Source organism: Emydura macquarii, unplaced genomic scaffold (assembly GCF_026122565.2).
Source record: "Emydura macquarii macquarii isolate MOO-44397 ecotype Brisbane River unplaced genomic scaffold, CSIRO-AGI_Emac_v2 contig_3287, whole genome shotgun sequence".
Classification (NCBI taxonomy): Eukaryota; Metazoa; Chordata; order Testudines; family Chelidae; genus Emydura; species Emydura macquarii.
In genome coordinates this window covers 6,996,689-7,024,634 of record NW_027133424.1, presented here as the reverse complement: position 1 = coordinate 7,024,634, position 27,946 = coordinate 6,996,689, and the positions used below count along the sequence as shown (strand labels likewise).

The window sequence follows — 27,946 nt, the reverse complement described above, 5'->3', positions numbered from 1 at the left end:
AAGATTCCAATACATTTTTATTTGAATATTGTAACTGATTTAAAAAAAAAAGTTACATTGTACAATAGGGCCCTGATACAATGTCCATTAAACAGGCGGGGTGAGAGGGGAATCTTTCCATTGAGTTCCAGAGTCAGGCTGTAAGCAAAAGGAGAAGAGTTACAGCAACTGGGCATGCATAAACTGCTTTGGTTTAACCATGACTGGGCATAAACCTCCGTCTTCTGACTGGGTGAGAGAGGCTGTGACCACAGCATTCAAGTCAAAAGCAAGAAACACTGGTTAACAAGAGCCTGTTCTTTAGTCCTATTTCATCTAGACTCAACAGCTTCAGATAATAATGTTGTTTTGCATTTATATGGTGCCTTTCATACAAAGAATGTAAAGCACTGCAATCCCTGCTTGACCAATGCAAACCAAGACACACACCAGTAGCATGGTTTACCCTCTGATAGCACAATTTAGACAGGCCCTCAGTCTCTTGCTCTAACTAGTAGATGACACTGCCTCAAATGAATATTTAAGGAAACGAAAAAGAAAATTCTGGGGTCTCTTACTAAATCATGGATGGTGAAAGATGGAGAGCTACAACGGGGCTGTCAAGCCATCTCTGATGAGTTCAGAGAAGTTCTCTCCAAATACAGGAGAAATTTGTACATTTTGTTTACCTAACACTAGAGTGGCTAGTTATTTGGTTAGCTCTGTACTGTATGCATTTCAGATTGGTAAGAAGCAGACACCGCAGTTGAGCATGCTGTTAGAAGGAAAACTTATTACAAGCACAGAGAGAAATTTTGTCATTGAAAGATATTTTCAACAAAAAATGGCTTTTTGACCAAAACAAAGTTTTCCACAAACATTTGATTACAATGTTCATTTTGGTTATAATAATTTTTTAAAAGAAAAAATTTGAATGATTTTTTTTTTGGGGGGGGGGGGGGGGGAGGGAGTTTCAACTTCCCTGGTCCTGCTCAAATCTGCAAAACAGACTCTCATAAAAAACAACTGGGTTTTGAAAACCAAACCTTTACTGAAAACCAAATTTTATTTTTTACTAAAAATTGTTTTTGAAGACTGAAAAATGTTTGGTTTCAGTTTTTCAACGAGAGACCAAAACATTTCAGTGGGGAAACTTAAAAAAAAATAAAAACAATTTAAAAAAATTTCCAGTGAAAAATAATTGTTAATTTTTTGACCAGCTCTTATCATCACACTATTGAATGCTCAAGATGGGAAGGGTCTGGGGTTTAAGAAAGCATGTAGATATCTTATTTATCTCAATATTCTCCTTGTAATGAGTCTGTTCTTTCAGTATTTCCTAGGATACAAACAAAACAGCCCAAATCAGGTAATGCTAATTTACACCAAATGCAAATCTGTCACTGAGTTCTATGGAGTGAAGTCAATTTACACAGCTGAGGATCTGGCCATTGTAGTATGTCTGTCTGTCTAGCTACATCTATATCTGCATGTACAATAGGTCAGAACTGGTATGACGTGGTAGGATTCTCTCCCTTCTCTCAGGAAGAATTTTCCTCTCCATTACTAATTTCGTTTTGCGAGCCTTAAAATGGTTGATTAGTTAAACACCAGAAAAACAGCAAGAAGGAGAAAAGGGAGGGCGAGGATCCTAAGCAAACTCAAGAAGGGGAAATGTGGCTGAGAACCAGGTACGACTCGGGTCCTTGTAGCCTTCAGCGTACGGTCCCACTGGGTCAGGATAGCATTTCTGGCTCCATCCCACTTCCCCGGTCCTGTCAGACGAAACTGATACGGACTGCATGGGCCAAAGTAAACTTCCAGGGCCAGCCTTGGATCTGTCAGGAACAGCAGCGGAAAATTGGGCTTCACACCTATAGCAGAGGCAAGTTCATCCATGTAGGCAATGTAATCAGTCTGTAGGGTTGTGCTCTGTCCGTACCTTAAGGTGGGAGGGAAGAAGATATGAGACATTGCTAAGTACAGTATATAAGAAAGATGCTGTAGAGGAAAAGGCCGTTGGTTAGTTTATATATGGTTAATTATGCAATTCTATCAGGTGGTATAGATATACCCCAGGGAGTATCGACTCTTGCTGTGACACTGTGGTTAACACATTTAATTCACCACAATCTTATGCACGCAAAACCCCATTGGCCTCAGTGAGAATTGTGCTGGAATGAGGGCTGCAGGGACGGGGGTGCTTTGAAGGGGTGATTTCATGTGTTTGATGTACAGGATTTTACTGTGAGTAGATTACATGTGAAAAAGGCCAGCCTGATGCCACTGGAGAGTGAAGCCTTATATTTGTTAACAGAAGAGGTGCAGCACGGACGCCTGCAGGGCAGGTTCCCCCACCACGTCTCTAACTTGTGTGCTTCGTCTCGGAGCCGGCTGGCCCCATGCCCAGGGTGAGAAGGTAATCTGTTCTCATCCTCGGCCCCTCTGTTGAAGGTGTCCCCAAAGGTCCTAGAATAACGGGCCTAATGAAGGGATATTCCTGATCATAGAATCATGGACAAAGCGTATGCATTTCAGAGATCAGACCATAACATTATGTGGGGCTGATACCAAAAAGACAGGCCTTGGAAGCCTTTTTCATGCGTGCAGAGAGCTACTTGAGAGCTGTACCTGGCACGTACCATTTGAGCTTTTTCCCCATTTTTTCGTCAATATCATCCATCATGTCGTTCACTGTGGGAAGCTTACATAACCCTAGAAAAGAACAGGCAGAATGTCACTAGTTTTTACCATCTCCTAAGTGATGATACTCTTCCAGCCACTCACTGTTCTCCCCCTGATCTACAACTTCTGGTGCGAGCAGGCCAAACAATTCTCATGAGGTTTGTAGGGGCACAAATGTCCGCCTGCTTCTCTTTTCATACCAGGTCCCCAGCATGAATGTACAAGAAACAATAGGTTGCATAGCAGTGCTAGTTCCCACAGGCAAACACATGGGGACAGTTTCTGCCCTCCCCTACATTTCCCTTTACCTACCCTTAAACACCCTTATAGCCCAGCGAGCTTGGAGATCTGACGTTGGAATAATTGCACCAAGCGACTGGACCAGGCCAATGACAGCCAGGGTTGGCTTCTCAAGTCGAGGAGGCAGGATGCCTTTGTACAAGGTGACCTCATTGTCTCTGCATTTGATGATGGAGTCATCTTTCATGAAGGGGTAGGAGTAGCTGTAACCTGTTGCAAAGATGACAAAATCAACGTTTTCCTGCACAGTCCCGTCTTGAAAGATAGCGGAGGTTTCCGTGAATTCCGTCACATTGGGTTTCACCACCACGGTTCCACACGTAATGCAACTTGGGAGGTCATCATTGAACACCGGCTCTTTTCGGCTGGTTCTAGAAAATAAGAACAAAGAGGCCTGTAATACAAAGTGCTTCCTGTCTATCCTAGTGAGGATAAACACAGAGAGCATTCCATGCGATGTGCAGCTCTGTTGCTCAGGTCCGATACGGTTAAAGTCACACATAGATATCAGGTAAATTGATATTGCAGTGTTGGGAGGTTGTAATTATAAAAAGAACATGAGTTTGAAAGCCTGGAATTTAAAAGTTAAGGTTAAATTTGGGAAGTTAGGCACCTACGCAGCAAATCTACTTACAGCCCATGTGTCCATTTATAGCACACTGACTCTTCTCAATGTAAGGCTGCAAACAGGATCACTTTAGCAATGAAGGTTTCTTCCTTAAAGCTAAAGGAACCCACTTTCTCATAGTCATCCCTTTAAGGCTGAGTAAATAATTCAGAATTAATGAGTTACATGATTAATTTAGAATCTTTTTTTTTGTTGCTTATAGGATAAATGAATCATGATTTCCTCCAAATTTATCATTTGAAATTATTCAACAATATCCAGTCTCTGGCTGGATTGGAAATAATGTTTTGCAAGTCGTTTGTATTCTAAATTTCCTATTCGAACCCAGGATTGGACAGATAAGTCACATGGTATTGTTTGTGTTCCCCAGTAAACTGAGGCGTAAGCATTTCTGGCCTGAATGCTTCTGGGCATGAATTTAAACGCCAGTTTCCAGGGACACTTCTGCATGCAACTTTGAAGTTTCCTTTACAAAAATATTGGTGCCAATAAACTTATTTTTGGGAGCAGGGACCATCTTTTGGTCTGTGTGTGTACAGCACCTAGCACAACGGGGTCCTAGGTGAAGACTAAGGCTTCCAAGTACTGCTGTAATACAAAAGATAAATAAATATTTGTGAAAAGCAAATACCTAAGTATTAACAAATCAATTTCATTTTGCAATTTGAATAAAATAAATATTGATTTTTTCCCCCCCCAGTATTTGGCCAGATTTGAACTGTAATAATCTTGACACTGTCTTTTTATATGCATTATAATTGACTCATTTAATTAGGAGAGAAACAAGGTGGGTGAGATAATATCATTTATTGGACCGACTGCTGTTGGTGAAAGAGACAAGCTTTCAAACTACACAGATCTCTTCTGGTCTGCAACAGGTAATCGGGTGAACACTCTGATTACCTCTTCCCGTCTGAAGAAGAGCTCTGTGTAGCTCGAAAGCTTGTCTCTATCACCAACAGCAGTCGGTCCAATAAACGATATTACCTCTCCCACCTTGTCTTTCTCAAATCCTGGGAACAACATGTGGAGCCCTGCAAATCCTCAGATATCCGCTTTATATCCATGGTCCATTTTTGCAGATCATGGATTGGATGCGGATAAAAATTTTGTATCTAAAGCCCTGCAAATTTGCAGATATCCACGTTATATCCACAGATCATTTTTGAGGCTCGGATGCAGATACAAATTTTGTATCTGCACAGGGCTCTATCAACATGGCTGCAACACCATTGAAAACATCACATCATTATAGCTGTTCCAACCGATTTTGAAATAGGATCGGCTAACTCACTTTTGAGATTTGGTGACATCACTGTAATAATGTAGCTAGAGGGAAAAAAATCATTATTGTCAGTGTTTGGGTTACTCTACCCTAAACAATGGGGTTGGGTCCATTGAACTCCATCAACTGTACAATGTATGGAATACCGCACAGTTCCCATTCTTTCTGGTAGTGCTAAAATGAAGATAATCACCCTGGTGCAATAAGGCTTAAAATCAAAGTCAGTCCAAACATGGGCTTCATTACTCAGAGGTAAGTTCATCCTTGAATTAGCTACTAAAGGTGGGAGATTTTGTTTGTTTGTTTTAGGCAAAGAGGTGGATGTGGTTTAAGAAAGGACACAGTGTAGTTGCAGCTGTATCGGTCCCAGGATGTTAGAGAGACAAGGTGTGGGAGGTAAAGTCTTTTATTGGACCAACTTCTGTTGGTGAGAGAGACAAGCTTTTGAGGCACACACAGCTCTTCTTCAGTGTAAGCTCAAAAGTTTGTTTCTCTCACCAACAGAAGTTGGTCCAATAAAGGATATTACCTCCTCCAGCTTGTATCTCTAATGCAGCAGTTCCCCAACTGTGGGTCGTGACCCCAAGTGGGGTCGCTTCATCAGCAGATGGGATCATGGCCATCCCGGCGTCCTCTACATGCTCATTTTATAAAATGGCCCCTCCGCACGGTGTGACCTCACATGCACCATACGCACGAGGTCACGGCGCATGGGGGAAGCTATTTTGCTCTACAAAATGGCGCCCTCCATGCAGCATGACCTCGCATGCACCGTGTGTGTGAGATCATGCAGTCCAGAGGATGCCATTTTGTAAAGCAAAATGGCAGCCTCCTTGTGGCATGACCTTGCATGTACAGTGTGTGTGAGGCCACGCTGCAGGGAGGACACCATTTTTAAACGGCAACTTCCATGCTGTGTGGGGTAGTGGGAAACACCACATCTGAAAATGGGGTCATGCAGGGAAAATGCTTGGGAACCGCTGCTCTAACGCTGTAAGAAAGGCATTTCTGTAGTGGACCAGACCTAGCCCTGCTAGTGTGGTGTCCTGTCTCCAACAATGAACCATGAGAGCATAGCAAAATAGTCACTGCACACCTCTCTGGTTGCAGAATGCTGAGCGCATATGGATTAGAAGGGACAGAGGATTCCTTTCCTATTCTTGCAAACAATCTGTATAGAGCCTGAAGCTTGGGATTTCATTCACTTACCTGTACTCTTATTTCTAAGCTAGCCTGCTATAAACCTGCTGCATGATGAGAAGAAAGTATACTGATGGGGAGAGGAGAATTCGAGCCTGGCACCACGATGCTGCCATTTCAAAGCTGAACCAGGCCTTGCCTCCCTCCTCAGATGGTTTGAAGTGAGATTCCAATGAAATTACCTGTTCAAAGGCATCAGGCCATAGTTCTCGTGCTTAAACCACCTGTTCATCTTCCTCACATACAGCCAGTCGCTGACTGAGGTGGGAAGGGTATTGTTGAGGAAGGTTTCAAAGCGAGTTACAATCAGCATATCCCAGGGGTAGCCGTTGTCCCAAACACGACTCATCACCCAGGAGCCGCTTCTGGAGCTGAGGTAAACCTAAAAAAAAACACCAGACAAAGCAGGTTCGGCCATTCCCATGCTAGAAAGGCAACTACAGGAGAAGAATCGCTGGCAGAGACCTCTCTAATTAGCAGGCCTGATTCACCACTGCAGTGCTCCAGTTTTACACCAGTGTCCCCTCACTGACGTCAGTGCACTTAAGCTGGGAGTAAACTAGAGTAAAGCAGTGGAGACTCAGGCCTGCTTTGCCTTCCTCTAGCTACAATCCAGAACTGGTGGGAAGATATATTGCAAAGTCATGTATGTTGCGGGAGGGATACCTACAGAGCCTGGCCTGCCCTTGATTTCAATCTGTGCCATGTGTTGCATCCCTCCGGCCTGTAACCATTCTAATTTTATATTAAGTGTAGGAGCCTCAAAGCCGCCTAGAGGACCTGGCTGCCTACTCCTATTAACTGGGCGTCTGAATCCTCGATGAGACAGCTTTGGAAACAACCCTTCTGAAATGTGCGCCTCAGCACTGAGAACTAACCACTCCTCAGCAAGACTGGGAACTGTACCTGCGAGGCCGTGTGACTAAGCTCAACAGCAATGTCCGAGCCGGAGTTTCCCAATCCAATCACAAGCACTCTCTTCCCCTTGAATTGTTCCGGTTCCTTGTATTCCCGGCTGTGGAAGTAGCTGCCTTTAAATTTGTTTATCCCTGACATAAAAAGTGGAAAGTAAAATAAGTTCAGCTGGTGGTAAAATTCCTGATAAACCTTGATAAAAACCTGGCTGGGATGATTTGGTCGGGGTTGGTCCTGCTTTGAGCCGGGGGTTGGACTAGATGACCTCCTGAGGTCCTTTCCAATCCTCATCTTCTATGATTCAAGGAGAGAGATTTTACCCACTTGTGGCTGGACCCTTTTGCAGTACTTTTGTGAGGTTTGACATTTATTCTCTCTGTGATTTTCACCTCAGATGTGCTCATGTCACAAGGTGCAAAGAGGATTGTTCAAACAACTCATGCTGCAAACTCAACCTAGGGTCTGATACTTCAAGGGGGTTCTTTTTGCCTCAGAACAGTCTAATCCACAGGAGAAAGAGCCACAGGCACTGGGTTCCTGTGCCCAGCTCCTCCACCTTGTCTAGTTTTTCTGGTTTTTAAGATGTTCTGAGTGCCTGCAGATGGGATTGTGGGTGCTCAAGAGCTGTGAAAATCAGGCCTGTCACCCCTCTGGGATTCAGTCACCCCATCTGTAAAATCACGTGTGGGGAGGCTGAATACACTAACATTTGTAAAGATAATAGAAGCACTCGGGGGATAACTGAGAGCAGAATCTGGCCCTGCACATTTGGCTGACATTTTTTGTGAGATTTCCAGTCCAAAGACAAGAGGACACTTGCTTGCATAAAAAACATTGCATTTGAAAATAAGTGTCGATCATTTGCGAGGATTTGGATTGTTAACCTGAATAAAGGACAGAACAAAATCCCCAGAAACAACCTCTCCTAGTTGTTATAAAGAGATTAATCCTGTGTCTTGGTAATGCTCTGCCAAATAGTAAAATGTGATGACTATCATTACATAATGTTTCTGCAAACAAAAAGCTGTTATTTATATAATTGCTAACATTATACTCTTAGTCTTGGTGATTGTATGGTCATGATGTTTAATACTGCTTATGCTTCTGAACTAAACAGTCAGTAAGAGAGTTCGGCAATTTTTTTAAAGCTATAATTAGAACAAGTTGAAAAATGCTTTTTTTTTTTTTGCGGGAGACAAGGTGGGTGAGGTGGTATCTTTTACTGAACTTTCTTCAGGTCTGTGTGGCTCAAAAGCTTGTCTCTCTCCCCAACAGAAGTTGGTCCAAGGTCCTCACCCACCTAGTCTCTAACATCTTGGGACCGAAACAGCTACCACTCAATGGCACACAACATATTTTTTGGGAGAAATTTTAGAAGTATTTTACAAAATTTTCTGCAATTTTGTTTTGAAATTTCTATGAATCAGAGGAAACTGAAATAATTTGGTTTTCAAAAATCATTTTTAGTAATTTTTTTTCAGGTTTGGAAAACTGAAATTTTTTCCAAATTTTTTTTTGGTTTCTGGTTTTTCAATTGAAACACCTCCCCAATGTGCTAATGAGAATGGTCTGCCCAGTCCTTGCTATAACGTATGTACTGCATACACACAACTCACCAGGGAAGCAATCAGCTGGGAAATTTGGATACACGTGATGCCCAGAACAAACCATAACCAAATCAAATACAGCTGACTCCTCCTTCCCGTCCCGTTCTGTAACAACGTCCCACTGGCCGGTGACAGAGAAATCGGGGTGTTTTTTTATACTGCTCACCATAGTCTTAAAAGAAACAAAGACACACATCAATTTGCATTCATCTGCACGTGGGTCTGCAGACAAACAGCTTTGTACATTTCATTGGTCCTACTGGATTCACAATAGAGAACTGGGGTGAAATCTTGGCTCCATTGAAGCCCATAGGAGTTTTGCTATTGACTTTAATGGGGGCAGGATTTCACTTCTGGAGTACATATGTAAGAGCTAGTGAGATGGCCTTAACCCCAGTAACAATGTGCTGCATCATTTTGATTCTTCTGCCTGGCGTTCTTACTGCATCGTCAAAGCGACATCTTGCAAATATGGAAGCCATTTACAGAGATATATTTTCAGTGATGAACCCTTTTAAGATGGAAGGCTCTTTGGGGCAGGGACTGTGTCTTTATTCGGTGTTTGTACAGCTCCTAAGCACAAGGGGCCTGGGTCCATGCTTGGAGCTCCTACGTGCTGTTGCAATAAAGTTAAATAATAATAATCACTTTGAGCTGGGTGACGTTTTGGAATCAGAGTTGGACAAATTTATCCTCTTTTGGTATGTGATTTATTTACCCAATAGCAGAGGTTGATTTTTACAATTTGTTCATTATTAAAACTCATTCAGTTAATGCTGCAGGCACATACATTTCAACCTGTGGATGGGTTGCTCAGGACCCATTGCTTCAAGTCTTTGCTATAAGTCACTATTCTCGCTGTGTGATGTTGCCTAAGCCACACGGCACTGTGTTGATTGGATGACCGAAACACTGATTTTATAACCAGAAGGAAGGCTTAACTCGTATTTAATCACTGTGCGTCTCTTGTCTAACATTCAATTACTCCACCGCCAAAACACTGTGTAGCTAGATGACAGACTCAGAGGGGTTGTTTTGAGAGGCGCAATGTGACTTATTTGCCCTTGTCTTTGTGAATTACCAACAGACAGACTGATCATGACATTTTGTTGGTTACTCAGGATTAGTCAATTAAGGCCTGATTGTGCCCATCTAACGAGGCCTGCTGGGGCAGAATTCCCTTGTACAGCCCACATTATGTTGCCAATGAGTTACACCTCCACAGGGAGCCAGTCTTCTAACATTGACAGGAAGTTGGTAGAGCCATAACTCCGCCCCTCCGGGCACTGGCCTTTGCAGCTCTAAGATCTTACCTTGAACTTTATGTATCTTAAAAGAGCAAAGTGCTTGGCATACATCCGAATGTACTCTTGGAGCTTAGAATTGTGCATGTAATTCGGAAAATCATCAGGGAAAGGAAAGTCTGGGAAACACATCATTTCTTTGCAAGAGTTGGTGAACACGGAACGGTAAATGCTGGCTCTGCCTTCCTCTGCCTGTTCCTACAGAGAACAATAATAATAATTAACAAAATAACAAACATCTACACAGAAGGTGGCTGCAAGGCTCGCTGCAATGTGGTGGAAATTCACTCACTAAAAAATTAGCCATGGAGATGCAATTCTCAGCTCCCCCAGGGCCGTATATTCCATTAGGCACAATAGGAACAGTGCCTAGGGCCTACGAAACTTTCAGGGCCTACGAAAAAAAAATTTAGATATAATTTTTCATTTTTATTTAAAAAACTATTTATTAATAGCTTAAAATCAAATTAGTTATTTCGGTCGGGGGGCCTACGAAGGCAAGTGTGCCTAGGGCCTATGAAAGTCTTAAAATGGCCTTGAGATCCCCTGGGATGCTTTGTCCAGCATTCATGCACGGAGAAGGCGAGAAGCGGGAGTCACTGATGAGCTACAGTGGCGCAGTGTTGCCACCTCTTGCAACATTTTGTGTTTATCTTAGAGCCCCTGCTCCTGGAAGCATGTGATGACATGAGCATCTCATCTTTCTTTTTCTTTTCTTTTCTTTTTTTTTTTTTTTTTAAAGGAAGCCATTAGCCCATGGTTGCAGAGAAAAGCTTTTGCTGGCAGGGAAGAAAGTAAATACATACAACTTCAAATCAATGCTCTTTAACATAAAGTTGGAGGGAGTGTGGTCTAGGGGTTAGAGCAGGTCTAGGGGTTAGAGCAGGAGACCCAGAACCAGAACCTGAGTTATATTTCCAGCTCGGCCCAGAGACCTGCTGTGGGACTTTGGGAAAGTTACTTAACTGCTGTGAAATCCAAGACTGCTGTGACACAGGTTCCCCATCTATAAAACGGGGATAATAATACTGTGTTAGCTAAGATCACTTCGAGATCCTCAGACGAAAGACTCTAAAAACAGGTGCAGGTTATTATAATCAACTCCTCCTCCCTTTACTTGCCAAGATCACAGTTCAGGTCTTCAGGAAGGCTGTGGTTTCTTTGCTGCAGAGAGCTGCTAACATGAAACCAGTGCTCCAAGCAAGTCAAGGAATTTGGCTCTCCACCCCTTCTGCTCCGCCATTTCTCCCCCATCCCCCTCCTCTTTGTCTGCCTGTTTGTGCGATTATTGCACAATCCTCCCCCCCCCCCCCCGCCTTATTTTTTGTGGCCCCCTATGCCTGGTTCACCCTTTCTGTGCTCATCCAAGAGGCTCCTACCCGTCCTTATTAAAGTTCCTCTTAAAGACCCCCTTCTACTTAGCTAACTGATGTGAATCTAGCTGATGAATCTAACAGTGAATCTAACTGATGTGTATAAAGATCCTGATATATTGGTTCTCCTTTCCCTAACCTCCTCCAATCTGTCCTGCCTCTTGTCCCTTCTTGAAGATCTGCAAAGCACCTAGCATATGCTGAGTGCTACCCCAAACAGCAGCTGTGTGCTTATTTGCCCCCGCTCTGGGAACTATGGCGACACAACCACACACACATCTTGATTGTGTGGCAGGATTTGAATCAGGCTTTCAGAGGGACAAGGTCAGTGCCTTAATCTACCTGCCTTTAATACGAATAGGAGAGTTCAGTATGTGGAAAATGCAGAAGATTGTGTGGCAGTTTGGCTGTATGCTTGAGCACGCTGGCGAAGTCAAAGGTCTAATGCAATCCTATTGAAATCCATGCCAAAAATCCCATTTATTTTAGTGGAGCCAGGGTGTGACCTAAACTGATTGGGATGGGGCCAGGGGAACGAGCTACGACCAATAGTATGGAATTTAGAAAGAAGAGTTGGACTGAACATCCTAACAGATCTACTTTATTGTGGATAAGTCTTCCAGGGGAAGAGGCGAATGGCATGATATAGGGAATCGCTGACTATCTTCACCAGGAAGCCTTTATTGAAGAAAACAGCTATATGGGACAGAAAAATGACCATGCTTCCACACAGCTCGAGTTCCAGCCTTGTCTTTCCCATTCGCCAGAGACCACACACTGTCTGAACTCCAGACAACACGCAGGAAAAACAACCCAACTCTGCAGCAGCGTGTTTCACAGCCCAGCTCTGTAGACTGGGGCTTGCACGATGGTACTAAAGATAGCCATGCAGACATTTGGGCTCGGACTCTGAAGTCCAGGGGTGGGGTAGTTTCAGAGACAGAACGCCAGCCTGAGCCAGAGCGTCTACGTGGCTATTTTTAGCACTGGAGCTCAAACCCCAGTCTGTAGCCCTAGGCTCTGAGATTTGCTGCCGGGAGATTGTTTTAATTTTTTGCTGTACCCAGAGATAGCTAATGGCTGAATCTCATACTGCAATACATTACAGGGCAAGCACTAATCTGCTGGGATGTTTAAACCATGACCAAGTCACTGAGAAATAAACTGGTGGGAAAAATCTTGTATTGGCAAGATGGGGGTACAGTAGATAGCACCGACTGATGGTTCTGCGCTAAGATTTAATTTGGTGGTTAGTCAGGAAGTTACCAGTGACTTAAGGGTTACAGCAGGCTGATGCCAGTTCATGCTGAGTAGTTAAAGTTATCTGATATGTGTGCATTTCTACTTGTGCTCTGCAGCCTGGAATGTGAGGTAGGAAGGGTTATGTAATGAAAACAGAACAAAACATAGCTCCCTATCACCAGGCAATGGTGGGGCAAGAAAGGGACTTGAGGCCTTTTTCAACTGCACTCTTGTGAGCTGGATTTCCCCTGCAAACGCAGGAGAGCACACTATCTTTACCAGTTGAGATAGCGAACTCTGCATCCAAAAAAGTGGGTTTCTGCCCACAAAAGCTTATGCCCAAATAAATGTGTTAGTCTTTAAGGTGCCACAGGCCTCTCACTGCTTAGGTAAGAGCTAGATAATTAGACAGAAAAATCATAATCCCACTATATAAATGCATGGTACACCCACACTTTGAATACTGTGTGCGGTTCTGGTCGCCCCATCTCAGAAAAGACATTAGAATTGGAAAAGGTACAGAGAAGAGCAATCAAAATGATTAGGGGTATAGAACAGCTTCCATATGAGGAGAGATTAAGAAGCTTGGGACTGTTCAACTTGGAAAAAGAGATGAGTAAGGGGGGATATGATGGACGGCTATAAAATCATGAACGGTGTGGAGAAAGTGAATGGGGAAGTGTTATTTATCCCTTCACATAACACACCAATCAGGGGTCACCCAATGAAATTAATAGGCAGCAGGTTTAAAGTACTTAAAGTACTTCTTCACACAACCCACAATCAACCTGGGACCAAATGTCATTTCCACAGGAGAGCTCTGGATGTGATGCAATTATTGCATCTTTCGCCTGAGGATTTCAATCTGCAGGACCTTGGGAGGCGAGTTAATGATCACTTGTCCCCTGGCAGCTGTTTTAGAGAACACAGCACCATTGCAGCGCAGGGAGTGAAGAATACCATCCTTGGGCAGAACTGCAGGGGAAGATTTCAGAGGCAGGGTGAAACCGCCAATTTGGAATTTTGGAAATTTGGATATTGGGGGCTAATATTCATTCATTCATTCAGACAGGTCCTGTGGGATCTGTAATGGTCATGGGTGATCCTCTGAATGGTATCACATCTCATCTGGAGGATGGCGCCTCCAGCAATTCGGTGCCTCATTTGATGTCACACTAGGGACATATTCAATATAGATTCAGAGGGCAGAGCACCACCAACATCATTTCCTGCACTGCTCACAGGCTCTGTGAACATCGGGCTGGAAGGGACCTTGAGAGGTCATCAAGTCCAGCCCCCTGCGCTGAGGCATGGCCAAGTAAATCTAGACCACCCCTGATAGGGGTTTGTCCTACCTGGTCTGAAAAACCTCCTTTAGGACGGATTCCACAACCTCCCAGGGAAGCCTATTCCAGAGCTTAACTGGCCTTAGAGTTAGAAAGTTTTTCCTAATATCTAACCTAAACCTTCCCTTGCAGAAGACTAAACCCATGACTTCTCGCCTTCCTTTCAGGGGACATGGAGAACAACTGATCCCCCTCCTCTTTATAACAGCCCTTGACATCTTTGAAGGTTTATCAGGTTTCCCCTCAGTCTTCTTTTCTCAACACTAAGCTTGGCCAGTTTTTAAAACCTTTCCTCATAGATCAGGTTTTCTAAACCTTTGATCATTTTTGTTGGTCTTTTCTGGACTCTCTCCCATTAATTCACATCTTTTCTGAAGTGTGGCGCCCAGAACTGGACACACTGCTCTGGCTGAGGTTTCACCTGTGCCGAGCAGAGTGGGACAGTTACCTCCCGAGTCTTACATCCGACATTCCTACTAACACTCCCCAGAAGGATATTGGCCACTACACCCCACTGTTGACTCGTATTCAATTTGGGATCCAGTATTACCCCCAGATCCTGTTCAGCAGTGCTACCACCCAGCCTAGACAACTCCAGTCCAAGCCCCCCCCCCCCCATGGTAAGGCAAGGCGACATGGCTACACGTCGTGGACCCTCTGTGAAATTAGACAGTGGCTTCAAGCCCATTCCAAGCAGCCGACGTGCCACCACACAAACCACCATCCAAGTTGATGCTGGCTGCCCCTCCTGTTGCCAACACAGTAGCCATGGTCCAAGTGGCATGACTTCCACTCTCTCTCTCTCGCCTCGAGCTGGAGCGGTGCTGAGGTACGGTAGCAGGGCATCTGCCGTGCCTTTGTTGTACCCATTCCACAGAGAGTTCTTTGGTTCACAGGTGCTGGAACAAGGGGCACTGCCGCACTCCCTGGTTCGAAGTGGTTTCCGTCAGATCCAGAGTTTACAGTGTAGTTCAGTGACTCTCAGCACCCCCGCCGTGCACACAGTTCCAGCCCTCCTGCTTTGGTTTCCAGAGTTGCCAATCTGGGACTCTCCGGCTTGAAATCCACCCTTGGCCAAGGAAGGCTGGTGTAGAACAAGGCGCTGTGTAGAGGCAACTCAAGCTCTCCTCCTAGCACTCCCACATTTCAGCTCTGGCCTTAGGTGGCCAACTCGTCTCCCAGAGAAGGGTTATGTTCCTTTTCCAGGCTTTCTCTAGTTTGTGCTGGCCTGTTCCTACACTTACTCCTTGGACACTTCAGCTGGCTCTGCCAGCTCTCTGCCCCAAAGTGGTTGTTCCTGCGAGTCTGAGGCCCATGCTGGGGAAGGGGAAGGAAAGTAGGTGGGTCGGGGGGGAGCGTCTACCCTGAGGATTGGGAAGCTGCTCCTCTCAGGGTGGGGGGCAATGGAGCCCCTCTGCCAGAGACAGCAGGGGCCAGGCTGGTGCAGAGAACCAGCAAGTTTATGGGTAGGGAAAGGCCTTTCCCATCGCTTGGGGGGAATCTTCCTGAGGAAACCCTCTCAGACATCTGCCTCCAAAGCCCCCTCCAGTGTTAATTTGTGTGTGTGTGTGTGTGTGTGTGGTGGGGGAGGGTGAGCTGACTCCATTATCAGCACATCTCCGCAGCAATACACAAACATGAATCCTGTGAGCCCTCCAGTTCATACCTTATTTCACAGATAGGGAAACTGAGGCAGAGAAATCCAGCTCCATACACACGGCTAGCCAGCGTCAGCTGGGCTGGAACTCTGAAGGTGGTGGTTCCCACTCCCCCACCCTGCCCCGCAATGTTTCATCATAAGCACAACGAAAATGGCATTTGATTCACCGGGGGCCTTATTTCTACGACAAAGCGAGAGAAAAAAAAACAAGAGCCTACATTTTGGCAATAAACAGCTCCACAAAGAAGGCCCCTATCAGAATCACTGTGCCGTTGGAAGGATCAGGTCACGAGAGCAGCACAGCAAGAATAAAGTCCTAGTGCTGGATGTCACCTTTTGTGCTGTAGGCAGAGTCTTTGCATAACCTGGCTTTGAGCCTAGTCTAGATTCAGTCCTGCTGCGACTCCTTTCAAGTTAGCAGTTGCAACAGGGATGAAGCTTTTCCAGTACCTCTTGGTGCCAGAACAAAATGAAAGCGTGCAGCCCACACAAACAAGCCCGCCGGCCACAGCAGAGAACACACTGGCAGGAGAGTCATTTTAGCGGGGGATACGGAAAGGTTCTTTCCCTTCAGGGGCAGAGGTACCCAACGAGGCATTGAGCGTTCAGTGCTGCAGTAAAGCAAACCCAAATTCCTTCCCTGCCCTCCAGGGATGGGCGGCTGGAACGCAGGCCTCTGCCCAGCGGACAGCAAGGCCTCATAAAGACAGCACACGGCCCCATCATCAGGGCTCAACTTCCCTGCACTAGCTGCCAAAGTAAACATGTAACGATTGAGTTTGCCTGGCTCAGACGCAGCCGGCTCATGTTCCCCCCACCCCCAAATTGCTTGCTCAGCCTCGCTTTTAAAAGCATTAAGCCAGAGTGAGATTTTGCTTTATTTTTAAGACATCTAACAAACTATTAGCTGTGAAATCTCAATAAAAGCCACTACAGGGGCTGGTATTTTTCTGGCTATTATAAGCAGTGGGATGAACCCGAATTAACTTTTAAAGGGACGGACGGTCTCATTTTCAGACCACCCGCAGCTCCCGTTTACTTCAACTGAAGTTGGGGGTGCTGAGCTTTACCCCAAATCAGCTCTCGAGAGGCTGCTGCCTGTTTGGATGGGTGACTGTGGTTAACAAGTGACAATCAGCGCCGATTTCACCGTCCTGTGCAAGTGCCATAGAAAGACATAGGGCTGAATAGTGAGAAATCTGTTCCGAACAATTAACAGGTCCTTATCCTGAAGCGCAAAACAGGCTAGAGGCATAAGGGAAAGCAGTGCGGTTAGATACACGACAGGGCATGTGCAGAATGGAGTGATAGCTGGGCTCTTAGAGGACCCACCTTGTTCAAAAATCAGAATGTTTTGTCATCAAACTTGCCACTTACTGTGAATCTCCAGAGTCCCCCGATGTCATCGCTTCTCTCGAAGCAAGTCGGCTCCAGTCCTTCGTCCAGACAGCATTTAATGGAGGCCAGTCCACTCACGCCAGCTCCAACGATAGCCACTCTCCGTACCATGGTCCCCTGCAACAGGGAATGATCATACATCTCCAGTGCATGGGATTGTCAGGGAGCAGAGACCACATCATGTCAGCAGAATGGCCTAGAACTTTATTAGAAAAGACTTGGCCACCTTTACGGACAGAAATATTGCGCCCACGTACACACACACACACTCTCTCTCTCTCTCTAGTGGTAGCTTGTTCTGATTACTATAAATGCAGCTCAGCGATGTGAGACAAATCCAGCTACAATAAGGTAACAAAATGGGTCTGATTCAGTGCCCAAGACCTGCAGGAGTGTTTCACCATTGTCAGCTGTCCTTTCTGCATTTCAGTTTCACAATCACTTTAGCCATTTCTCTCTCATCAGCCTCCCAAAGCTCTGTCCTGCTTTCCCCATTACCTTTGCTCCTTCTTTTCTCCAGCCAGTTCCCTGATGCCTGCAAGTGGGTTTCAGACAGGCAGGGGGGAACCAAATGCCTTTTCTAGCACCTATTATTTTGAGGAAAGCCACTGAAATGTGGGAGGAGTTTCCCTTAAAGAACAAACCTCTTTTACGCCTCTCATAGGAGGCAGGTCTCAGAGACAGGGCTGGTTAAGGCTGTGTCTGTACAAAGATCGGTGGTGTTTTCGGAGCTTAGCATCCCTGGAGTGGAAAGTGAGGCGGATCTGGGAGATTTGAGCTCTCTGCTTAGGAAATAAGTTGACTAGGTGATGCTATTCCCAGACAGCACCTAGGGTCATTGGCAAGTGGTGACCATAGGCCCCCCCGGATGGCACCACACATAGACACAGAACGCCCAACCTGATTCCTGTCCAGATCTAGCATGACAGAGTGATTCCCTAAATGCCCTCCCTCCACGCCCCACTTGGCTCTGACTCTGCTTTCCAGCCCATGCAGAGGGTCCCTAGAAGCCACAGACCCTGCAAACAGGTGGAGGACAGAGTTAGCTCATGTCCCCAGAGTGGTGATGACGGCAGGGAGAAAGAGGCTGAAGCTGGGGAGCATCAGGAATACGTGGAAGTGGGGGGAAGAGGGTCTGGTCATGCTCTGGGAGGATGCTGGATAGGGCATAGGATCTGTTACTTCCCATAGGGCTCTGAGGAACTGAAACCACCTATTCACCCAGGCGCTATTTTTTAGAAGGCTTCTAACATGCAGTCTGTCTGATCCCCACTGTCCCATCAGCTGTCGATTCTTCCCAGGATGGTGGAGTCACACTATCTCAGTTAGTTCTTGCCATGCCATCTATACAAAGCGGTCATTTGGCGCATGCTCTTTAGCGGAATACAGAGACAGAGTTTCTTAGTCGATAAAGTGTTCTCATTAGAGAACCATCTATACCATGTGTCAGGCCAGATTAGTGTCAGATTCTAACCAGTCTTTACATTAGGTTATCAGGACATAAGAACAAATTAAAACTGATTAGCATTCTTATTTTCCATGCAGTTCTATTCTAGACAGGTTCTTATACTGCACTCATCATTGCAGTAACTGAGGGGCTTTCACTGGTGAATCAAACATGACTAAGCGTGCATAGTGGAGTGTCTTCCTTTGGAATGCATTTACATTAAACCACATGGTGCTGTATGCTTATACTAGAGAAGGTAGGTCAAAGAAACGTGCCTTAAGGTAGTGAGGTTTTTGATGGCCCTCAGTCCATGGCAGTTTATTCCCGTCTTGAGCAGACCCCTGTGAAAGCTCTGTCTCCTGCACTGACGCGCTTTACTTTATTGTAGAGAGTCCCCTGGTGCCAGAGGGGCAAAGCTGTTGATGGATGGAGTTCTCATGGAACAGATCATTGTGATTAGCGCATGGATGCATGTTGCCCAGATGGCCTGTTACATATTTGTATTACAGCAGCACCTGGAGACTTAGGAGAGTTCCGGGCGTGTAATGTACAAATACCTCCATATCTCCCAGCAGGAAAAGGCTCCGGCAGGGGGGACACAGATTAGCTGACCTCTAGAGGTCACTTCCAGCTGACATTTCTTTGACAGAGTCTGGCCTGTAGTGTGATCTTTATGGGGCGATATAAGCAGTGAAATTCAAACACCACATATGAGAAAGAAGAATCAAACACAAACTGAAAAAGGGGTGTGAGCGGCTCCAGTGGGCAATTGTACCCAAGAGAAGCATGTGGATCAGAATGGACAACACATTGATTAGGCCCCATTTTATGGACCATTTTAAATTCCATAGACTAATATAACAATTCAATTAGTTTAAGTGTCATGCTGATAACTGAACTCAAAGGGTTTCATCCTTGAATTGAGTTCATTAGCTTATCCAGGTTGAATCAAATAAAGGAGATCTTTGCAATAGGTTGATTACAGGGATTCAGATATTTGTTTTTGTCATGATTTTCAGCTTGAGTCACTTATCTAATTTCTTCCAACTTACTAGGAAGGGCTCAGTATTATTCCATGTGGACCAAAAGATAACTCCAAGTTGTCGGCGCATTGCTGTTTGTCATCTGGGCTTTGGAACCTGCTTTACCATTAATCTGGAACAACATTGGGTTCTTGACCCTCTATTCACCTACTACCCTATTAGTAGAGGACCCATTCAAGACTGGGCCCCATTGTGCAAGGTGCTGTACAAACAGCAGTGAGAGACGGCCTCTGGCCCAAAGAGCTTATAGTCTACGTAGATAAGAAAGACAAATGGCAGGAGGAGAAAGAGAAGCACAGGGAAGGGAAAGGTTTTGCCCAAGGTCACACAGCAGGCTGGTGGAAGAGCATGGAACAAGAACTCGGATCCCGACTTCCATACCAGTGCCCTATCTGCTAGAGTGCTACCTTCAAGAAGATTCTTCTTTTGATTGGTTTTTGATGAAAAGCCAATTTCAAGCAAAAAAAGAGTTTGGTTTCTGCAAATTTCGCCACTAGAAAAGGGGGCGGGGTGCAGAGGAATTTGTAGGGGAAGGAGATTTAGGGGGGGAGGGGGGAAAGAATTGAAACCCCCCAAACCAAAAAAAAATTGGGATGAAATTTCAGCATTTTTTAAAATTTTCCCATAGGAAAATAAAAATAAAAACTCCAAACCGTTTTTGATCAGCTGTACAGAATAGAAAGGTCAGCTAGGAAAAGTGACAGTTCATAGCCAGAAACAGATCAATGGACGGCCTTCCTGCTGCTCCATACCGTAATGCTCTTCTGTAGCTAAGGCAGTAGGGTCAGTGACCTTGGCTCGTCAGCAAAGAGGACATTGACATACAGGTCCGTGGCCCCCTCAGCTCCAGCGCGAGGCATTATTGTAGTGTTTGTGTTGCTAATATTTGCCGTGGATTACTTGCAACAGTGCTATAAGACGCTACGCCAGCATTGCCGCAGCAGGCCAGTTGCACGAGTTGTAGCTCCATTTGGATAATTTGGTAACCAGGCCTGAATTTTTATTGAGCTAATGCCAGAGCTGTGGAAAGTGGGTCTTGTTGCTAGTGGGAGGGTTTGGGGTTTTATTTTGGTGACAGTGATCTTGAAGTCTGGTGCTAATATGACAGCCGTCATCGGGACCAACACAGCAGGGATTGAAGTAGGTACCTAGAGACCTAGACGCAGGCGCTGCTACAGCTTACGCTAAAGTTCCCTAAGTCGTGCTTTAAGAGTCATCCTTTGAGGGTCGGGCACAGAGAGGGACCTGTAACACTCACCGGTGGGGTACGCTAACACCCCATCAGGCATTTTTCTATTTTCCAAATCCGGACACATCAAAGGCTTTCGATTAGAAGCGTTGAAAAGGAACGTCCTGTACCAAGAAACACTGTAACTAGAACCACCACTAGAGGGCAGTCAAAACACTAGGGGAAGGCTTACCATTCATTTCAACCAGCACAGTAATATGCCCTGGGAGTACAACAAGGGAACCTGCCTCAGTTTCCCTCCTTCAGAGTCTTCAATAACTTTACTTCCAGCTCTCTTGATAAAATGCCCTCCTTGGGCTGACTTATTATATAAAAAAAGAAAACCCTATGCAAAATAATCTATAACAAAAGTTCTAAACTTACAGTCCATTTCTCACCCTATAGCAAGAAGTCATTAAAACTGTATTTTTGTCTCCCCACTGCTGGAGCCTTTCCCCGCTGCAGGGAAAGACTCCAGCAGGGGGAGGCAGTGGGGAAAGGCTCCGGCAGCAGGGAGGGCGCCTTTCCCTGCTGCCTCCCCTCTGCCAGAGCCTTTCACCGACACATATAGCTATACACAGCAGTGGAGACATGGTGTTTTTCACTGCGGCGTCACATATGCTACATACCACCACTAGTGGTGTGTAGGGTAGATGTTAGCTTCATCGTCCTCCCCTTCGTGGGTGACAGGGAGTCAAACAAAGAAATTCTAGTGTCCTTACATCAGGTCTTTGTCTCCTGACTCTAAACCCGTGGTCCTTATTTACCCTTATCTCAGGTCTTTCAAAAGTCCTTATCCCCTTATATAAAAGGAGCCTCACGCCACATTCCCAGGTGGCTGGCTGGCAAATCCAGGCCCTCCCTCTCCTCTGGGTTCCAGCCCAGGGACTCTGTAGTGAGGAGATGAGGTCTATGCGCTCAGTCTCATCCCGTGTTTCCTCCCCAGGCTTTTTCCTACCTCAGCCTTTTCCACAGCCCCTTTTGTGGGTCCAGCGTGCAGCTGTATTCTTCCCAGTCTAGGATCTCCCTTCTTTCAGAGCCAAGGCTTCCAGGGCTTCCACCCGGAGTCCTCCAGGAAATCGCACCTGGAAAAATAAACTCACACCAATTTCTGCCCTCCCGAGGCAGGACCTTTAATCCTCTCCAGTTGCTCCCGCTCCGTTCCTCGGCTGAATGCCTCCCAGCGCTCCCTCCCTGGAAGTCCAGATCTTCCCCTTCAATCAGGGCTCGCTACAGAGCTTGCTCCACGCCAGGGGCTGCTCTGTGTCTCTCTTGACCCTTCACCAGAGATGCTTCCCAGGGGAGAATCCCAAGGCTTCTCCCCAGCTGGGTCTCATCCTTCACTAGGCCTGGCCCACACTCCAAGTGCCACCAGGTGCCCTAACGGAGCCGCCAGTCCCCCTTAACCCTTTCAGTGCCAGTGTGGGATTTACACCGCATCACCTTCACCTGTCCAAAATATGGACACTTTGCTGGCAAGCAGATGACCTGAGTTTTTCATACCTGCATTTACTCCATGCAGACCATGCATCTGCCAGCTGTCTTTGTGTGACATTGTCATTAACATATCCAGGCCAATTTCCCTTCACTGTGGGATGGGAGAGCACTGGACTGGGACTCAGGTGACCTGGATTCTGTTTGCCACCCTGCCACTGGCCTGCTGGGTGACCATGGGCAAGTCGCTTTAACTTTCCTGTGTCTCAGTCCCCCTATCTGTAAAATGGGGATAATTATGCTGATCTCCTTTGTAAAGTACTTTGAAATCTACAGGTGAAAAGTGAATGATATTATTATTGGAACAGAGTTACCTGTGGAAAAATCACCCTTTTAAAACTTAAGCATGTGTGGGGAGACCTGGATTGTCTTCTACTGGATCTAGGTTGGAAAGAAATGTAGGAAACAACCGGTACCTGTTTATCAGCTGAAAGCCCTGAGACATCAATAAATAGACAGATGCAGAAAAGCTGGACTTGCTCACAGTGGGTTTTTCTAACACACATCAAAGCAAACTCATTCCTAGGAGAATTCCACTGAAGTCAACCTACCTACCCCAAGGTTGAGTTTGTTTCATTTTACCTAAGTAACTTGGCCTTTTTGGAAGGCCCCCATTCAAGTGTGTGTAGGCTCCACTGGAGATTCACTCTGGAAACCCGAAACTTGTCCCAGGAAGCCAAGTGTCTCCAGTTCTGACCAATCTCCTACACCTGCCGCCCCTGTAAGCCTCCTGTTGCGAAACTGATCCAGCTCTGCAAAGCACCAGGATTGCGTAAATAAGTGTTTGCTAATGTCTTCAAGACAGAAAAAACACCAGTTAAAATAACACATCTACAAAACAATACAAGGAGACGCAAACAAACGAGACATTTGTCTGGACTACAGAGGAGACGCAAACAAACGAGACATTTGTCTGGACTAGCCTCGCCACCGGGGTGAGGGGCAGCCGTTCCAACAGAAGACACTGAAGGACTTAGATTTCACGCACCAGATTGTGGAGCCATCCAGGTCTATGTTCTTTCTCCAGTAGAGGCCAAAAGCAGACGCTTCATAGGAAACCAGTGCCCCACTTTCCATAACAAACAGTGGCTCTATGCTACCTACTATGATAGAGGGCCATTTCCCTCCTGACCCCTACCAGGGCCTGGTTTGTGTCTGAAGCATGTGATTCACCATTGCTGCGTCCCACCTTGCACTGCTACAAATACTCCAGGGGATGAAATGATCTAATCCTCTTGAAAGCTTCGTCTGATGCCTCCCTGGGTGTCATGGCTCTGTGTCAAGCCTGGAGCCTGTCTGCAGCCCACCGGCTCTGTGAGAGATGACGGTCCCTCATCCCTCCCCACGTATGTGGTTGAACCTGCTGCGCATGTATCACCCTGAGAAAAGAAGAATCTAAGGGCCCAGTCCTGCAAACTCATTGTTTCACAGGCATGGACTATTCTCTGGACGCTGTGTGTCAATCCATCCCTGTGCCCCAGCTGGAGAAGTGCCCCTCCAAACTACCCTCCATCATAGGCACTGACTCCATGAGTGCTCCAGTGCACGAATTCGAGTGCACGAATCAGCTGTTTGGTGGTGCACTGCGAATCAGCGGCCAGCTCTCTATCTATGGCCCCACCCCCGTGCTCTGCCTCTTCCTGCCTGCCCTGCCTGTTCCCTGAAGGCCCGCTCGCAGACATCCACTGGAAAACCCCAGAGTCAGCACCTATGCTCAGTGCAAGGCTGGGCATTCATTCCTCCCCCTGTACCGCAGGCCTGGATTTCAGCCCCAACCATTGCTCCATTCTGAGGCTATTTCTCATCCCCCCCTTTGCCCATTTTCCATGAGACTAAACAAGGACCAACCGAGCACACAGGAGACAGCCTTCCTGCAGTGACACAAGCGCTGTGATCTCCTCTGCTCTGCTGGAGGGTCAAAACTGGAAACCGTCAATTACCAGATATCATTTTTTTTTCTTAGAATCCCTTATCCCAGTTCCAAATCAATCTAATTGCCAAATGAGGTCGTGAACGCAGCTGGGCAGCAGGACTGAATTATGGGCGTTTAAAGAATTCAATGCCAACTCACAGTTATGAAATCAAGTGGGATTTTTTCGCCTTACACAAACAAAGTGTAGTATTTACCATGGCCTGCCCTCTGCCTTGCTCCTCACATGACCTCTCCTACCCCAAGAGAGAAATCAGCAAGGTCAGTGACACGCAACTTGCTCTTAGGCCCACACATACATCTGTGTCAGAGGATCGGTTACAACACAATGAAAGCAAAGGTCTGCTTTGTAATACCGAGGGGACATTAGCTGAGCCCTTGAACTCTGGTAAAAACCTCGGACAGTTCAGGCATTGCAGAGGGCTGATGCAAACTGGAGCCGTCCTATTGAAGTCACTGGAGCTATAGTAATTTATGTCAGCTGGAGATTTGGCCCAGGATGTTTTAAAACAAACCCTAAAAGTTGCACCCATTGTGATCTAATGGGTGGGGTGCTCGACTGGGATCCCATGCACTGGCTTGCTATATGACCTCAACTCCCTGTGCCTCTGTTTCTCCTTCTAAACATTGCCCGTCTTGTCTGTTTAGGTGGTAGCATTGATGTGTATGGATAAAACCTAGTACAATGGGGCATCAATCTTGTCTGAAGCTTCTTGGTGTGATCTTAATACCACTTTGGGGGAGCATAATTTAAATTGATCAACTACAGTAGAACCTTAGAGTTACAAACACCAGAGTTATGAACTGACCTGTCAACCAAATACCTCTTTTGGAACCAGAAGTACGCAAGCAGGCAGCAGCAGAGACCAAAAGAAAGCAAATATTGTTCAGTACAGTACTACATTAAACAAACTACTAAAAAAATAAAGGGAAAGTTTAAAAAAAGATTTGACAAGGTAAGTAAACTATTTCTGTGCTTGTTTCAGTGAAATTAAGATGGTTAAAACAACATTTTTCTTCTGCATGATAAAGTTTCAAAGCTGTAGTAAGTCAATGTCCAGTCGTGAACTTTTGAAAGAACCACCATAACGGTTTGTTCAGAATTACGAACATTTCAGAGTTACGAACAACTTCCATTCCTGAGGTGTTTGTAATTCTGAGGTTCTACTGTACATTTCTTTTTAAGTTAGGTTTTTGGTGGTTTTTTCAAATGCGAAGGAGCAAGACGATATAGCGCAGTGAGCAACTAAGAACAGAACATTTGTGTTTCAATGGGACACACCATCAACTTGAATTCTAGGACATGAATAAAACAAAGTTAAAAATAATTTCTGGTACCACACTTGTCCTGGACGCCCCCAACCCTCCCTTTTCCCACCAGATTTTGTGGTTTAACAAATCGCAATTTCCTGTTTTGTAAACATGTTTCTCTCTCTCTCTGCCCTGGGAAAGACCCACTCAGAACAGCAGAGGACAAGGACCAATTTAATTGCCTCTGTAGAGGAAAGAGTGAAACTGACTAAACATAAAGGCACAGATCCTCAAGGTATTTAGGTGCCTAACTGCCATTGAAATCAGTGGGAGTTGGGTACCGAAATCTCTTTGAGGATATGGTCTTTCAAGTGCACAAAGCAAAGCTACTGAAAACAGAGATGAACGTGTCTGTCTTACCTCTTTCCTTCAGCTGCCGTAATGGTTGATGTTACTTCAGCCTTAGCGCGGATAGCTTGACAGCGTCCTTTTAACCTGTGATTTTGAACATGACATTACATGGCTAATTAGATGTGCAGATACACATAAAAATGCCCTTTCCCTAGCTGCTTTCATGAGGAAATTTTCAAAAGCCCATCATGGATTTAGGTGCACGAGTCTCACTGCCGTTTGATGGGACTTGTGCTCTTAAAACCCTTAAGCTGTTTGAAAATTGCCGCTTTGCTTTTTAAGAAAATAAACCCATTTTTTCCCCCAGGCTTGCATTTTATTCCATGCTTCACATGCATGATTTAGAAATGAGGCACGCTTCCTTTCTTAATGGATACGTATTAGCACTGGCACAAGCCTTTTCTGTCTGAGCTAAAAGAAGAACCTGTTATTTCAAGAGCTGTAGCAGACTCATAAACCTCTATGTGGCCTAGCCACTACAGGGAAACAGAGCCATATGTACGGACCAGTAGCTTTCTATGATTTTTTTCCCAATGATGATGACGTACAAGATTCTGTGCGGATTTCTTAGGCCTGGTCTACACTCGCGGCGAAATTTGGCGGCAGTCGACAGGAGATACGCAAGCTACATAGAGTAGCTTGTGCATCTCTCGTTGACTTTCTAAATTCTAATTAGCGCGGCATCCCCATGACCCTGCGCCGACGGGAAACGCCCTCCCCATCAACACAGCATTACTCTTTTTGCAGGAGTGGATTTATTGAGTCCACTTCTGGATCGATTGAGCGGGTCTCCACTGCTGCTCAACCGATCCTGAAGAATCAATCCAGCGGCGCCCCGTCATGCGTAAAGACATACCCTTAGGTTTGGGCAGCCTGGCTGAAGTTACTTGTAATGTGAGAGCAAATGTGAATCGGGTTCTCTCTCACCTTGGAGTAAGCCTGGGGGTCAGTGTGTTGGGCAGTTGTGTCACAGGTCATGGCTTTTTTGGTGAAAGGAAAGGTCACATCTTCCCAAATGAGTATTTATTGGTTTTCTCAAGACTCAGAATAAGAGCCTGTGGCTGGAGTCCAAGAGCCGTGTGCTTCCTCAGACAACACACACTTACTGCTGCTAATCTAAACAGGGTTGTCTCTATTTTAAAAGTTCTCAGGGGAACCATGAGGGGTCTCAAGTTGGACACCCAAAACCAGAGGCTGCTTGTGAAAATGTGGCAGCTTTCTTGACTGCTTTTCTCCTACCCCTCATCTGGTCAGACAACTTTTCTCTCTCTTTTAGCTCATTTCCAGCTCTTTTAAGCACTTATAGGTCCCCCAGCACCCTAGTATGTGAGCACCTCACAATGTTTAATATATTTACCCCCACAACACCGCGGTGAGGCAAGGAAATGCTCTGAACCCGTTTTACACGGAGAAAAAGTGAGCCATGGCCTTGGCAACCCAAACGACTTTGCAGAGTCAGGTTAAAGATGGGCCTTCTGCCTGTGGAGATGCCTGGGTGAGGCCAGATTGCCTTTGTGTGGAAGGGGGATGGAGGAAGCTTCCTCCCCCAATTCCAGGCATTCTCCCCCCCCTCACACACACACACAAAGGGGGCATGGCCAATCACAGTCTCTTTCTTAAGTCAGACTAAGGGATGATCTTAAGTCAGAGTTCAGGTGTGGTTCCCACCATGCATCCAAGGAGAAACTGGGGCCACAGCCATGCTCATATTGCTAGGGCAAGCAGACTGTATGGTGCACTGGAGGAGGGATGCCTCCTGTGGTGGGGGCCAATCTTTCCGGGGGCTTTCCATGGGGGCATGCAGTTTTGCATCACGCCCACCCCTGGCACCACCCCAGAGCAGGCAAGGCAGCAAACTATCCAGCCCAGCCCGGAATATTTACCAGCCTTACAGCTCAGCGATCCATGAATGATCAAGCCCCCATAAACACGATCTCAAGTTCTCTCGTCTTAGATGGGAATCCTTTTTCTGCTCAGCAAAGAGTTGTTACCCCCATTCTGGGAGTTAATCACCTGTTGTTATAGATCCAGTTGAATTAGACACTGTCTTTACTCCAGGAGGAGTAGATGCCCAGGGAATTGTTTCCGGGTGCTATCTGAATGAAGGCTGCAAAGAAAAAAGAGTTTGCAAACAGTGGCTGCGCCACAAAACATCAAACGAAACTCTGGAACAGTTTTTATCTACAGAACTATCCTCCCTCCCTGCCCTCTGGTAGCTGA

At 45.8% G+C, this 27,946-nt stretch overlaps 1 protein-coding gene across 13 annotated transcripts; it reads right to left on the bottom strand.

Moving 5' to 3' along the window:
• Window positions 1–27,932, bottom strand: LOC137142920 (flavin-containing monooxygenase 3-like). Of its 13 annotated transcripts, none has more exons than XM_067532426.1 (14): window positions 27,619–27,932; window positions 25,736–25,810; window positions 24,874–24,890; window positions 23,324–23,513; window positions 22,717–22,886; window positions 21,599–22,515; window positions 16,902–17,039; window positions 9,913–10,101; window positions 8,609–8,771; window positions 6,984–7,126; window positions 6,260–6,459; window positions 2,977–3,335; window positions 2,622–2,694; window positions 1–1,921 (listed from the first exon to the last, which is right to left on the bottom strand). In XM_067532426.1, the coding sequence occupies exons 7-14, from the start codon at window positions 17,031–17,033 to the stop codon at window positions 1,579–1,581; spliced, it is 1,602 nt and encodes a 533-aa protein (XP_067388527.1). In that variant the 5' UTR covers window positions 17,034–17,039; window positions 21,599–22,515; window positions 22,717–22,886; window positions 23,324–23,513; window positions 24,874–24,890; window positions 25,736–25,810; window positions 27,619–27,932; the 3' UTR covers window positions 1–1,578. The 13 variants fall into 13 exon arrangements, with proteins under 13 accessions (XP_067388527.1, XP_067388528.1, XP_067388520.1 ...); XM_067532427.1 differs by having other exon boundaries at window positions 21,599–21,725; XM_067532419.1 differs by having other exon boundaries at window positions 21,599–22,886; window positions 27,610–27,932.
• Between the last annotated feature and the right edge of the window lie 14 nt (window positions 27,933–27,946).